The sequence below is a fragment of the Akebia trifoliata genome, chromosome 1 (assembly GCF_017979445.1).
Source record: "Akebia trifoliata isolate Shusen 1 chromosome 1, ASM1797944v1, whole genome shotgun sequence".
Lineage (NCBI taxonomy): Eukaryota > Viridiplantae > Streptophyta > Magnoliopsida > Ranunculales > Lardizabalaceae > Akebia > Akebia trifoliata.
The window spans coordinates 31,436,540-31,451,501 of record NC_141375.1 but is presented as its reverse complement, the minus strand read 5'-3'; the positions used below and the strand labels follow the sequence as shown (position 1 = coordinate 31,451,501).

The 14,962-nt window shown below is 35.8% G+C and overlaps 3 protein-coding genes across 3 annotated transcripts; 2 read left to right on the top strand and 1 right to left on the bottom strand.

Annotated features, from left to right (window-relative positions):
* The first annotated feature begins 204 nt into the window (after window positions 1-204).
* Window positions 205-4,934, top strand: LOC147411750 (nudix hydrolase 2-like). The gene is made up of 8 exons (XM_086452017.1): window positions 205-421; window positions 1,210-1,275; window positions 1,450-1,587; window positions 2,801-2,878; window positions 2,967-3,017; window positions 3,135-3,169; window positions 3,776-3,884; window positions 4,520-4,934. The coding sequence occupies exons 1-8, from the start codon at window positions 233-235 to the stop codon at window positions 4,700-4,702; spliced, it is 849 nt and encodes a 282-aa protein (XP_086308143.1). The 5' UTR covers window positions 205-232; the 3' UTR covers window positions 4,703-4,934.
* Window positions 4,935-8,930: 3,996 nt separating this feature from the next.
* Window positions 8,931-11,179, top strand: LOC147411749 (Galactose oxidase/kelch repeat superfamily protein). Its single transcript, XM_086452005.1, has 2 exons — window positions 8,931-9,083; window positions 9,898-11,179. The coding sequence occupies exons 1-2, from the start codon at window positions 9,048-9,050 to the stop codon at window positions 10,840-10,842; spliced, it is 981 nt and encodes a 326-aa protein (XP_086308131.1). The 5' UTR covers window positions 8,931-9,047; the 3' UTR covers window positions 10,843-11,179.
* Window positions 11,180-12,675: 1,496 nt separating this feature from the next.
* Window positions 12,676-14,101, bottom strand: FLA1 (FASCICLIN-like arabinogalactan 1). The gene has a single exon (XM_086451992.1). It carries the CDS (start codon window positions 14,032-14,034, stop codon window positions 12,823-12,825), a length of 1,212 nt encoding a protein of 403 aa, XP_086308118.1. The 5' UTR covers window positions 14,035-14,101; the 3' UTR covers window positions 12,676-12,822.
* Between the last annotated feature and the right edge of the window lie 861 nt (window positions 14,102-14,962).

Here is a 14,962-nt window from a genome sequence, read left to right as displayed (position 1 = left end):
ATTATAATTATTTTCATATAAATATATATTAGTAAATAATTGTAAACCGAGTTAAACTATTTATCTCGTCCGAGACAACTTGGTCCCGTCCATGAATAAGATGAGACGTCAAACCAAGTTTTGAAACCATGGTAATAATACTAGTTGTTTGTTCTAAAACTTAGAGAGAGATGAATTTTCTTGTTCTCCAGATCTCAAGGTTCGAGCTGTGAGTTGATTCAATATCAGATCCATGTCAAGTTCAATAAGTTCATCATCAATGGTGGAGCAAGCGGTGACTGAAAATGGAACACTTCAGGTTGAATTGCTTAATGCGGCGGACGATGAACATGAGGGTATTATTGTAAGCATAGAGGAGCCTATGGATTCTGATATCTTCATTTCTTCACTCAGAGCTTCAATGTCTAATTGGAGGAAACAGGTTGTTATTGCAATTAAATTTATTTGTTATTGTTTGACTATTTGAGTTTTGATAACTTTATCCGCTAATAAGAAACAATCATGTAGATGTTGCCTCTGATATGCCTCTTTGCTTGTTATAAACTCATGTGACAAGAAGGTGAGAGGGGTTTTTGTCTATGGGTCAAGGTGATTGAAGTTCTTTAAAATTGGTTATCAAAAATAAATCTTTTAAGTTGGCAGTTTTTAGGCCCATCTATATGCCATATATTGCATGAATTAGTTGACTCAATTTATTTGTTCTTCGAAATTCAAACTTGCATAAATTATGGATGCTTCAAGCTTGAATTTCATGAGTTTATTGCCCTAGGAAATGGATCCAAAGATCACACAAATTCCACATAAATTTTGAAATATAATGATGTTTGATACATTCAAGATACTGGGTAGACTGTCCAAATGGTTTACTAATGCCATAGTTTAAATGTGGTGCTTATGCAAGGGATGGGTCCGACGTGGAAGATATCCCACACCTCTAGGAAGTTTGTTCAAATGATCTTAATCCCCTAAACAATGCATTATAGACCCTTATGTTTTCTTCTGTTCATCCTAACTTTCTCTCTCCGATGAATACAGTGGAATGAATGATACCCAGACTGACTTAAGCAGTCCACTGTTTATTTGCTTATGTCAACACAGTTCAATTTTATTTTATTTTAGCATCGATGATGTTGGAACCCGCAAGAACATTTGAGGGGGCCCCTCTTTTTTTTACGTTGGTTCTGACCCAGTTATCTTTTGGTTTTGTAGGGGAAGAAGGGTATTTGGATTAAATTACCTATTGAACTTGTGAATCTTGTTGAAGCTGCAGTTAAGGTAACTAATTTTCTGAATACTTTTCTTTAATCTATATGTTCAACTGAGAAGATTCGAAAATATTCTGGGTTATTCTATTTATTTTCTCGGTCACATTTTTTTCATTAATGTCATTTGATCTTCTGTTTCATCCATGGACTTGTGTTTTCATAAATCTAGTATATTGGTTTGCAGGAAGGATTTTGGTACCATCACGCAGAGCCAAAATATTTGATGCTCGTATATTGGATTCCTGAAACTGTTGATACTCTCCCGGCTAATGCAACACACCGTGTGGGAATTGGTGCTTTTGTGATGAATGATAAAAGAGAGGTATTCTTTCTTAAGCTATCATTAACCTTCCAAATAACTCAGTGTATTTCAAGCCATAAAGTAAAGAGGGTCACTCAAGTCATTAAACTTAAACCGTGTTTCTTTCGTATATGTGGCATACCCAAAGGATTGGGACCCATCATTCTATCCATTTTCTGAAAGGGGATTTTCTAGACAAACTCCTCGGGTCACATGATCTTAACCATCTGATCTGTGTTGAAGTATGGCTCAAAACATATTGGGCTCGGTCCAAATATGTGTATTTTTGGGTCGGTTTAAGGTAATTGGGTTGGGTTTGTAACTTATGTAAGTAGTCTACTTATATGGTTATTTTAAAAGGGGTTTTGTTTTCTTTTGTTGTAAGAAGTTTAACTTCAAGTCTAAGTCTTTTCTAGAGTATAGAATAGAGCAAGAAAGAAACCCAAGAGAGGAGAGGTTGAGAGGTTTGGGAAGATTGACTTCTATAAGAAGTTGAAGCTAAGTGATAAAGGGAGTCCTCGTATCGATTTGCCCCATTTTCTTCATAGTGAAATTGAACTCCACATACCTCCGTGGATGTAGTCTTTGGGTGAACTACGTAAAATCTCATGTTGTGGGTATTGTGATCTTACTCTTTCTTTGTGCGGTTGTTTATCTTCTTTGCATTTGCTACTATTAGTTGGGTTATCCTTCATTGCCATTATTAAAAAGGGTCTTGGAAGGTGTAGCATATAAGGTATTTGGTTAAGTACCCAATAGGTGTTTGATCAAATTACTAAGTAAGCTTCACAAAGGTGTTCACATTCACAACAATCTGTGTATTCTTTCGGATGGTAAAACGTAAATTATCATCCAATCAACAAGGAGGTCTAAAGATAAGATGGTGGATATTGCCGTCCAACCAACTAGGAGATCTAAAGATAAGATGGTGATCTAATTGTGTCAATTGTTGATTTAGATCCAGCTTGATTATACGTTATATATTATGACTGAGGCTGGGAGGAAAGCTTTCTCCCTCCAACTATTACTTGATTGCTCCATGTGTGTGCGTTTGTGCGTGCTTGTGTTAAATTTACATAAATCTTTGGCTCTTCTTTGTCCGGGGCTTACCTTAACATAAATCTTTGGCTCTTCTTTAAGATAGACTGATTTAGATCTCTCAATACATTTTCTATTGTGGTGACCTTCTTGTGGTAGCTCAGTTGTTTTGTGTGCAAATGCCATTTCTTTTTAGGTTCTGCTAGTCCAGGAAAAGAATGGATTTTTACGGGGTAAGGGCATTTGGAAGTTCCCTACTGGAATCGTTGAGGAGGTATAGGCCATGGAATTGAGGAAGTCTTTTATTTAGTAAAGAATGTGCATATATCTTATCACAGTTAATTGTGTTCTTTCACATACAGGGTGAGGATATTTGTACGGCGGCACTCAGGGAAGTCAAAGAAGAGACAGGAGTATGTGATAAATGTTCAGTTTATAAATTCAAGTGAATTTGAAATTGTGCATGTTTTTATGTCTTCATAAGCTGGTGTAGATGTTGTTAACAAGATTTCAGTTTTCTAATGTCACAGATTGACACAGAATTTGTGGAAGTACTAGCATTCAGGTACTAAATTTTCTTAGTATCTGTAGTTCCTTGTACAAATCAGCTTGTTTTTTTTTTATTATAAAATTTGGTTGTAGATGTGACTCTTTTTATAGTAGTGTTCAACTCAAAACCACTTTGTGTTATTTCCTTAATCCTGAACCAAGGTCCCTGTCTTCTTGAGTTATGTTCTCTGAAATGATATATTGCATAAATGCATAGTGTTAATTAATAATTACCATCCATAAACCCATTATTAGGCTCATTCAATGGGTTTCATCTAAGAGATTTTATAGTTAAACAATCAATGTGATCAGACCAGCTCAACCATGTTATAAAATCATTCTGTTTGATGGTCGTGAAAAAGTGGGCATGTGATGCACATTCCTCAATGGTCCTCTTACCTGAAGTCATCTTTGTTGTGATATTGCAAGCTCTCGAACATTACATTTCTGAGCATTTCTAGATGTGTCATATAGAATAAATGCTAGGATTTAATTCACATCCCATTTTCTGTTCTCAAAAGTATATATGGATCAAGTAAAATATAAGTGTAATGAAAACATCTAGTTCCGATGAGTTCACATTTTGAAGCTTTTTCAAGCTCTAAATTGGTTTAACTTGCAGGCAGTCTCACAAGGCATTTTTCGACAAGTCGGATTTATTCTTTTTATGCATGCTGAAACCCCTATCCTTCAGCATTAAGATTCAAGAATTAGAGATCGAGGCAGCACAGGTAAATTTTGGTCAACAATGGTCGGTTATACCATTTTCTTTCACAATTTAAAGCAAAGATTGGTACATCTTGCGTTAAAAGCACGTAAATGTTTCCAAATCCCATCAATTGGCTAATTACCCTTTACTTGTAGCCTAATTTTGAACAACTTCTTTCCAAACTTATGTTTAACGCTCTTGACAAGAGAACTCCAAGAAGAAAAAGAATCATACGAGTTACACTTGTTAGGCTTGGGACATGTGAAGAACGTGTTCTTCCTGTCCATGTTATAGGACCCCCACCTATGATATCTCCTCAGTGGCTGAGCCAAATAATCAAACTGAGAAGATGGTCTTGACTTTCCTTTATACAGACATTTCTCCTGAGGTTCTAGCTATATCTTGTTACAATCCAAAGGAAAAGAGAGATTGTTAGAACAGGCCATCTGGATTAAACTTTTGACCCAAAATATTTAGGTGGGAATCATCTAATTGTGTTTCCCAAGCGCTTGCATCGTTTGTGTCACATGGCCTCCCATCCTGACACTACTATTTTTCATCGAAGATATTAGAAATTCACTATACTTAACTATAAAAGGTCAACAGTAGCTAATGAACAATCCTCACACTTTTAACTACTTTTTATCGTTTTTTTAGTGGATGCCAGTTGAGGAATTTGCAGCTCAACCTGTTTGTAAAGATGGACTCTTGAAGTACATGCTCAACGTTGGGTTAACAAAGATCGACAAGGGGTATGCCGGATTTTCACCAGTGCTAACAACATCAGCTTTTTCTAATCATCAAGGCTACATGTACCTGAACCACCATGATCTGAACTAGTTTATAAGTTCTGGTAATCAGAGCCTATGAACAAAAAAAAAAAAAAAATCAGTCTTCAATAATTTTCTGTATATTAATTAATTAATCTGTGTACCCTACTGCTTCCTCTTAGGGAAAATTATTAAGTTTGATTTTCTATATATAATTGATATGTTTCTGTATCCTGATGTATCCTCCAAGGAAGAAAAAAATTAACAAATGTAATTTATTAATCATATTTCTTCTTTTTTGCTTGTTGCATTGAAAAAATTAAGTTATTCTAACCATCTGATCTATCGTAAATACTTGACATATATTACGACCATTTCCTACAGTTATCTGCTCTGGGTATAGGATACATCTAAGATTAACTTTAAGAGAAGACAAATTAGTATATCTGATATTTATTTTTTGAGCCTTGCCTCAGTGACTCGGAATTACACTCGAAGTAGAACTGCGTGTGTGCAGAGAACCATCGATTTTGATGAGTGTATTAAGACTTGTATCTTGAGAAAAAGGATTTATCAATTTCTGCACACTTCAAGTATTACTACTTTGAATGTTATTTCAAGTCACTTTAGCATTTTTTATATTTTTTTCATGACCAAATAGTTGTATGAGTTCAATTTTTATTCCCATCTGGGTTTTGTTGTGTTTATTAGGGCTTGTGATGTAGTCCGAGTTTGTTTTCTTCCTCTAGAGAATGACAGAAAATATTTTCTTAATTGTAAAAAAGAATACTATAGGACTTGTAAATGGGGAAAGTAGCAAAATGATCTTGTAGGAGGCAAAAATGACCAGTCACTCATGTTTATAAAATATTTTTCAAAAGAGTCATATAAACCCATTTTGGTATTTATTTATTTTTTGCAAATGGGTATCTGCTAAACTCCACATTTGTGACTTTTCATTTTTAGCGCCTTATGGATCTCTAATAGATGACCATGTTTCTTACAAAATAGAGTATAAACTATAAAGGCAAATTCAGCTAAATGGGAACCTTTTTGGAAACAAATTCAATTCATTAGTATGAATTTGAAAATAAAAACGTATAAAGTTAAATTCCATCTAATGTCCATATAGCAGACATCTTTTTGAGTCATGATGAACTGACTCAAAAAAGGATACTCAAAATTCACTCAACTGATGTGGCATGTGCATGGAGCCATAGATTTGTTTCCTTGGGAAACATGAGGAAAAGATCTATGATCCTGTGCAGTTGAGAAGATTCCAAGTGACCTTTTTCGAGTCAGGTTATCACAATTCTATCTTTTTTTGGCCAACATAAATAAATATCAAAATGGGTATATGATCCTTTTTTTGATAAATGTTTTAAAAACGTGACTGAATCCTTGTTAGTAATTTGGAATATGGCAAAAATTTGATATGCAAAAAATTTGAGTTCGATTTGATTTTGGGTTGAAAAAATCGTATCTAAAATTCGAAAAACAAAAGATATGCAGTATATACTTTATAAGTGTATTATTCAGCTCATTTCAAATATTCAGTAATATGATAATGATGGTGATGATAATGACATAGTGGTGATGGTAACAATGATGGTGGTGACAACGATGGTGTTGAGGTTATTGTTTCATTGGTTTATAAAAGAAGAATAGAGTCAAGGGACAAATTCTTAATTTGAAAAATTAAGATGATATCTCAAATAAATATTGAGGGACAACCAACGATACAAAAAAAAAAAAAAAAAACAATTATCTAGAGAATAATATTTTCATTGAAAAAATAAAAAATCATGAATTTTTCATGAATTAAACATGAGATTCTAACAAGAAGCACAAATCTATTACTCCCAAACTTGTCATGTCATGTAGTCAATTGAGTATGCCACATGGGGTAGTCATATTATCACGATTCTTTTCTGAATATTGAATTCAGACACTTTTTGGTTAGCAGGAAAGTTTTTTTCCGGAAGTCTTTTTTTTTTTTTTTCCTTTAGTAATGAAAATTATATTTTCTATGAAATACAAGAACTAATTGAACTTTATAGACTATAAGTATGATCTATTGATGGAATTACAGTCAATACGTGTAGGGGTGTCAATGGATAGCCGAAATTCGAATTCGAAAAATCGGATATTATCCGAAAATTTCGGATATCGGATTCGGATTCGGATGTCATTTTAACATCTGAATGAGTTTCGGATACGAATTCGGATATTGCGATATCCGATTCGATAATATCCGCTCCGATAACAATATATATATATCATGTATTTATGTTTTACAACGAAACTTTTATATATGTATATATATGTGTTATGTATTCGTTTCATACAACGAAATCTTATTTTTTAAACTTCGTCTTCTCTAACAGTCTAACCCACCTCCACCTTAATGGCTAAAGCCGTAAACAACCGGACGACGTAACGGCAGGTTTCGATCGAACTTCGTAACCAGTATCTTCTCCTGCCGGCGAGCATCAGGTACGTACTCTCTCTCTCTCCGATCAGATCTGAACCGGTCGAAGTGATTTTTCGAAAAAATCTGTGGGTTTCGTCGTTTCAACTGTGCGAACTTCGACAAGTCTTCTCCGTCCGGCGAGCATGCAGGTAATATTCTCTCTCTCTCTCTCCGATCCGAACCGGACGAAGTGATTTTTCGGAAAAATATGTGGGTTTCGTCGTTTCGAGTTCGACTGTGCGAACTCCGACAGTGAGGATGATGGTATTTGTAGGATTTTTATCGAATCGGATATCCGATATATTTTTCGGATTCGAATTCGAATGTTTGTTAGGGATATCCGATCGGATTCGAATTCGAATTCGGATAGTATCATTTATTTTCGGATATAGTACTATCCGATCGGATAGCTATCCGTTGACAGCCCTAAATACGTGCACTTCTGGGGAAAAATCAACTGCACCGGAGCCACAGATCAACCCACACTCGACAATGACATGAATGTTTATCTTTTTTTATATTATATAAAACAAAATTGACGTTATTTGGAACTACCCCCACCATGTTTTTGATGAATATTTGATATACCCATGTATTTTCTCTTAACCTCAGTCTTTCTTTGATTCACTAAAGAAGATGACCTAAATACCCTCATTTTCAAGTTCTAACCTAAATAAAAATGAGTACTGATAATATGATGGACTTGATGCACGTTGATGTGGAAGTACATAAGTCATTAAAAAAAAAAAAAAAAAAGATTTCTCTCTCTTGCCTACTCTTTGCCCGCATATTTATTTTTTTAGATTTCAAATCTTAAAAAGGATCGTTGGGCCCACATTGATTATCACATTGACAATCCAATAATACATACATTTAGATTTCATGAAAATATACATATTAAAAAAATAAAAATAATTATTTTTCGAGCTTGATCCATCGTATTTAAAACGGATGGCTATTGAGGACCTACATTTAAAAATAACATTCAACGATGAAAATAACTACATATTTTTTAAAGTTCATATAATTTTATCCTCTACAATCCCATTTCATCGGATCATGATTTTAAATGTCACAAAGTGATTAGACCTGAAAGTTTTTAATTTTTTCACAATGGACAGGAGAGAGAAAATTTATTTTTCTCTTTTTTATTATTTTAATAAGTTATGTGCTTCCACGTCAACATGTGTTAATTTTGTCCATCAAAAGTCCGTCAAATTATTAGCACTCAATAAAAATTCCTTTATTTTTCTTTCCTTAATTTGTCATCTTCAACTATTGAAAAAAAATCTTTTACCCTCGTACTCGACATTCGATTCTTTATACTTCAACTCAAAACCTTGAGAATGAGAGGATTTTTGAACAATAGAAAACAATGGAATTATTTGGGTAAAAAAGTCAAAAGCTCTTTTATAAAGATCAAGGCAAAATAAAGCATTGAACACAAGGTTGAAAAGGTCATAAATAATTTATCAAGCTCAAGGAGGACGGACATTTTGGAGAAGAATCAATGGTTTTTTTTTTTTTTTGTCTAGCGCCAAGAGGTTGTTGAGGATGAAGAAGGCATTTAAGTCAGTTCATGAGTCTATTAAAAAAGACAAAAGTCAAGGGACATGTCATATCTCATAAGGTTGTGTTTTTTTAGGAGTCAACGGATCCAAACCCATTTTTTATTTGAGTAAAATTTAAATATTAACTTTAAATAGTATTATATGGCACAAACCATGCCCTCTCAAGGAATCCACGTCTTGTATCAAATAAAATATTGAACCAAGCCAGACTACCCATAAACTTTACAACATTTACGAAAAAACCAGTTCGAATTTTCTTCTTCTCCTTGGGGCATTTTGGGTAACTCTGTCTTATATAAGTTCTAGGTTGAGATTAGAAAGCAAATCATCAAATTTCACGACTGAGCGCTTAAGGTGAATCAATCAAGTTTATGGTGATGACGCTCTTCCATGGCAAATGGGTTAAGGTTCGATACATCTGCTCTTTCAGTTTTAGCAAAATCTCTGCTAGTTTTAGTTAAATCACCTCTAATTTTAGAGGAAATTTTATAACAAAATTAACAACTTCAACTGAGATTCTCATAAACAACAACGCATTTAGCGTTTTGTTGTGATTCTTCTTTGATATTTGTGTTTGTTATGGGGTTAATTTTTAGTTGACTTGATTTCATTGAAAGAAATCTTTTAATCTTGGACTTTCTAACCTCAAACAAGGTTTGATGCTGAACGGCATCAAACATACGGCTGCGATTGGAGGAAAAACACAGGTTTCTTAGAGATCAGAAATTGTTTCATAGAGATTAAAAACTCTCCGTCAAACTAACGGCAAAGATGAGAGCATATTCTTTTGAGAATCCCAAATTAAACGTATCTCTAACCCGTATGTTTGACACTGTGCATCAAATCTCGTTTGATGTTAGAAAAGCACAAGGAAAAAAAAACAAAAGTTTCTTATAGATACCATCTACTTAGGGATCTGAGTTGTGATCTTTAGGTATAACATCTCTTTTCAGCCGTTTATTTATGAAGAGCAACGGTCTATAATTACCGGATCATTCAATGATTTTGTAGGCTATGCTGTATAGGATCATAGTCTACGTAATAGATAAAGATTGGTAATTTATTTTATTTTATAGTAAGTCTTTACTATAGTATATATTCCGTCTACTCCTTTTGTCCTACAAGTTTTTTAGAGATTCTATTGGCACACCGAACTTTACTTATAACATACAATCCTTTAAAGTTGGTGTGTTAATAGAAGTTCTCTTCTCCTTGTTTCAGCTTGGGCAGAAAGAGACTGGACCAGGTGCAAGAAGCTCGCACGCGATAACAGTGGTTGGACAAAAGGCTTACGTATTCGGTGGTGAACACACGCCACGTGTCCCCGTTGACAATAAACTCCACGTGTTGGACCTTGAGAACTTTACATGGTCCGTCGCTGATGCGACTGGAGACATCCCTCCACCACGTGTCGGTGTCACAATGGCTGCAGTTGATGGAACCATTTATGTCTTTGGTGGCAGGGACAGTTCCCACAATGAGCTCAACGAGCTCTACTCTTTTGCCACGTGTACGAACAAGTGGACACTACTCTCTTCCGGAGACGAGGGTCCCGTGCATAGGAGCTACCACTCCATGACGGCCGATGGTCAACGTGTCTATGTATTCGGTGGGTGCGGTGTCGCCGGCCGATTAAAAGATCTTTGGGCCTTTGACGTCAAAGAAAAGCGGTGGGTAGGATTTCCGTTACCGGGAGATGACTGTCGAGGAAGAGGTGGGCCCGGTTTAGTTGTCTCCGGTGGGAAAATATGGGTTGTGTACGGTTTCGCCGGCGAGGAAGTAGACGACGTACATTGCTTTGACCCGGTCAACGAAAAGTGGGTCCAGGTGGAGACAACAGGAGAGAAGCCTAGTCCTAGAAGCGTGTTTTCAACGGTTGGGATTGGACGATATATATTTGTGTGTGGTGGGGAAGTGGATCCCAGTGATCAGGGACATCTAGGGGCCGGAAAATTTTCTGGCGAAGTATATGGGTTGGATACTGAGACCGGAATATGGAAACGGTGGGGAGATGTGTCAGATTCCAGTGAACATCCTGGGCCACGTGGGTGGTGCGCATTTTCGGCAGGAAAGAGAGATGAAAAAGAGGGGTTGTTGGTGTACGGTGGGAACTCACCGAGTAACGATAGGCTTGATGATATTTTCTTTTTTACCCCAAACTTTTGATGGAGTTTGGTACCCGTTGATGATGATGTAGGTGGGCCCACTGTGGAATTGGGTGTGGTGATAGAGTGTATATATAGTTATCCTCCTTTAGGTGGGTTGTGCATCTTTACCGTATGTTATCATGACTTTTCAGAGTTTGATTATATGTGAGGGCTTCGTTGTTTTATGGAGTATGATGCGGAGCATTCTATATGTAATATAAAATATAAAGTGTGGGCTAAGCATCATGAAATATGTGGCTTTAGGGCAACAATTTCTTAAAATCGTGGGTTCTTGTTTTTTCACATTCTTATTAATTTGTCCATAAAATTAAAAAAATAAAAATTTTGTTTTTATTTATTATGTTGCACATCGAACCCTCCAAATAGAATAACCCATCAAACTCCTTGGGAATAATATCCTCACATATATCTTGACTTATTATGGGAATCTTGGGACAATACATGTGCGGTTGGGATGCAATCTTGTTTTTTTAATTTAACAAAGAAATAGAAACAAAATAAATATACCCTCAAGACTTCATTTCTAATTGCCATAAAAAGTAAATTCAAAATATTACTTTATTTCCTTGTACTTGTTTCTCCATTCAATTTTGGTGAAGTCTGTCTTTTGTTGGTCAAATTGTTCTCACATGTACTTTCATTATCAGATCAATCCACATCTTTTTCTTTTGTATTCTTGTGATTCTTTTTATTCAGAACTATTGTCACCTTATGTTTTACAATGTATTAACATAATAGTTGGGACAACTATAAACATTTCAAGAATATATGCATTCCTAATTTTACTTTTTTAATTTCTCTAATCTTCCTTCTCAATTTGCTTGTTCTATTATCAAATTCCTAAGTTTTAACCTTTCAACTCCCTTAAATATATATAAGTAAAGTGACCTTATTACTTCCTTATAATTCAAAAAATAATAATGAAAATGAAAATGCCACCTTACTTCTAAAACAAAACAAAAAAAATCATTTCTATGAAAATACCCTCCTAAATTTTTTTCAACCTTGGCAAGCAAAAGATCTCACTTAACATTATAAAAGAGAAAAATTACTTAGTAGACCCTGCAACAGGCACTTCTTTCTAAATGCACCCTGAATTTTAGGATGTTATCTTAATAACCAAATTAGTAAAACCTCAAATTCAAAATTTTGAGATCGATGATTTATAATTGTTAATCTCGATGATTGTAAAATGACAATCTTAACAATTTGAATAAAGGTTTGATCACAATCATTTGAATTATTGATCTCTATATTGTACATTGCATATCTCACCGATCGAAATGATGTGAAGTGTCATTAAGAAAGAAAAAGTTTATACTAATTTTGTAATTTTGACATCCTCTTGATGGCATATGATTATCTAATTATATATAAGGATAGTAATGAATGCACACGGTCTAGATTTGAGGCAGACGTGGTAAGGGAATAGATATCTGTTTTCTATGTATCCCAATAAAAATGATCTATGATTCAGTGTCCTTCCCCCATCAGTCACGTACCCAACCTCAGTGCAATCATCACTACTCTATATATAATTCATCATATTTATATGAGCGTGCTGGGGGCAAGATTTACTGTGATACTCACAATTCTGATGCGAACATTTATACATAATAGTAGATGATTTTTACTCGTATCGCGAGAAAATAAATCTATAATTAAATGGACATCCCACGTCAGACTTGTGAGAATCGCAGTAAATACCCTGTGTCATTCTAACATTTTCCTATTTATATTTTAGTAATTAATATCATTAAAAAAAAAAAAAGCACCGAGAAACTACCAAATAAACAAGGACGATCTTGATTAGCAAATCACACAGCCTCTATGACCAAAATAAGTTAACAATCTTTCACACAATAAACCAAACATTTCATAAATACAAACAATATCAATTAACTAAAAATAAATGAAATCCAGTCTCATTTATTAAAAAAAAAGGAAAAAAGAGAGAGTAAAGTTTCAGAAACAAAACCTAAACCACCAGCAATGATCCCAACCACAGACTCAGAACCAGTAGAATCCATCTCCAACCGTCAGATCTCGAACTTCCATTGTCATCCGCCTTCTGATCTGCTGGCTCACCATCTGGAGCAAACGGCTCAGGCGCAGGTGCAGACATATCTCCCTTCGGTGAATCTGCCTCTTTCTTCGGTGCAGGAGCCGGAGCAGGAGACAGCGACGCCTTAAACAACTCTCGAGGCAACAACACCTTATCGATGGAGTAAATTGCTACTGGTTGTTCGTCAATTAACGTCCCCGTTATCTTTGCTGTTACGATCTTCGTCTTCAACGTCACCATCTCTCCGTCATTTTGCACGACAAAATCGTACTTCTTATCTCCGTCAGTCGCTAATGTGTTCATTGGTCCGTTATTCGATTTCAACATCACCATTGACTCATAAACAGGTGTTCCATGGTACAACAGTAACGACGCTTTTCCATCCGCCGTTAAGTTCTTATATTTCGGCATGAAATCCTTGAAAACATCGTCAGTAGGGCAAAACACCGTTAATCCACCAACAGCGTTGTCTTCAAAGGTGCTCACAGCACCTGTAATGGTCAATAAGTCAGCGAAGACTTTACAACCTTGCTTCGACATCAGAGCCGTTATATTGAGCTGGCTAGGGCCCGGCGTAGGAGCTTCGGCTTCAGGAGATGGAAGGATCTTGCTGATCTGGATTACAGAAATATTGTAAGGGATCTCTTCAAGAGACTTAACGAAGGTGGCGCCGAGGTGACCGCCGTTATCTTCGGCTCCAAAGCCGACTTTTCCGCCTTTAAGATCAGTAATGTTGACGAAACCAGATGAGCCAGGAGCGGAGCCGGTGGCTTGGAACATAGTGGCGGCTAGAGCTGTTCCATTAGTGATCTGGTGTAGCTTTTTAGCGCCGAAGTAGTCAAGGAGGATGTGAAGAGCGAGAACATTTTTAATGGCGTAGATGGAGAGGTGTTTGGAGAGGAGATCTGACATTCCAGCGTTGTTTACTGCACAGACGGTGATGGTTTGACGAATGTTGATCTCTGCTGCGAGATGAGTGATGGTTAAGTATTGGTTGAAGGTTGAGAATTCTGGGTGTTTTGCGAGGATGTGAGTGATATTGTGCGCATTGGCGGCGTAGGATAAGAGTAGGAGGAGAGATGCAGAGAGGAGAGAAGCATCAGTGAAGCCCCGGAAGAACTGCATGGCTGCAGAGAGAGAGAGAGAGAGAGAGACGGTTAGGAAGAGTTGAGACTTGTATATAGAGTGTCAGTCAGTAAGTGAGATCTGGATTTTGGTATTTTTGTTGTAATAAAGACCTGGAATTTGTATAAAATTACAAATGAAAGCCATTACTTTCCAATCATTTAAGTAGGTCGCATTCAATATGAACGAACATAACTCTGATTGATCATGATCACTTGTTAATTCAATCCTATCCCAGTTGGACACGTGGCAATGAATGGGAAATTGGAAAATTTTCACATGGTGAGTATAATACAGAAACGATGATTCCGTCTAATTGACCCAATCAGGAATTTGTACGTGGACATGGAGGATGTTTTATTTATTATTATTTTCATTGATAGAATATCAGTAACCAGTAGTCAACTAGTTGGACTGGTGGATGGAGTAGGAGTTATTTTTATTAAAATAGAAGGAGTTTTTGGTAATAAAAGGTTTAACAGTAACGTCTAAGCGTTACTATCAAGGTGGCTTCGTCTTTTTTTCGTTAAAAAATATATATATTATTTATGAAAAAAGAAAAAGAAAAAGAAAAAAGCGATTGGGATCACGTGGTTTGGCATCTCTTGATCAGGAAATCAAGGCCATAAAGTTGAGGAATAGAAATATCATACCCAACATTAAACAGTACGTGGTGAGTCCCACGCCCTCATAGACATGGCAGTTGGTGTAACGGAAAGTGAATGATTTGATGGTTGGGACCTTGTAAAGAGTTGAAAGCTTCTGCACCAAAGTGAAGCCTTGTTGCATATTTACAATCAGATATCGAATTAAACTAAATTGCAAAAGTGAGGCCAGACCATCTAAGCCGTTGATAAATTTATGATTGGTTTACTATCAGTTCATGAGGTCATTTCGTGGATTACTTGAAAGTACGAGGGGAGTGTTA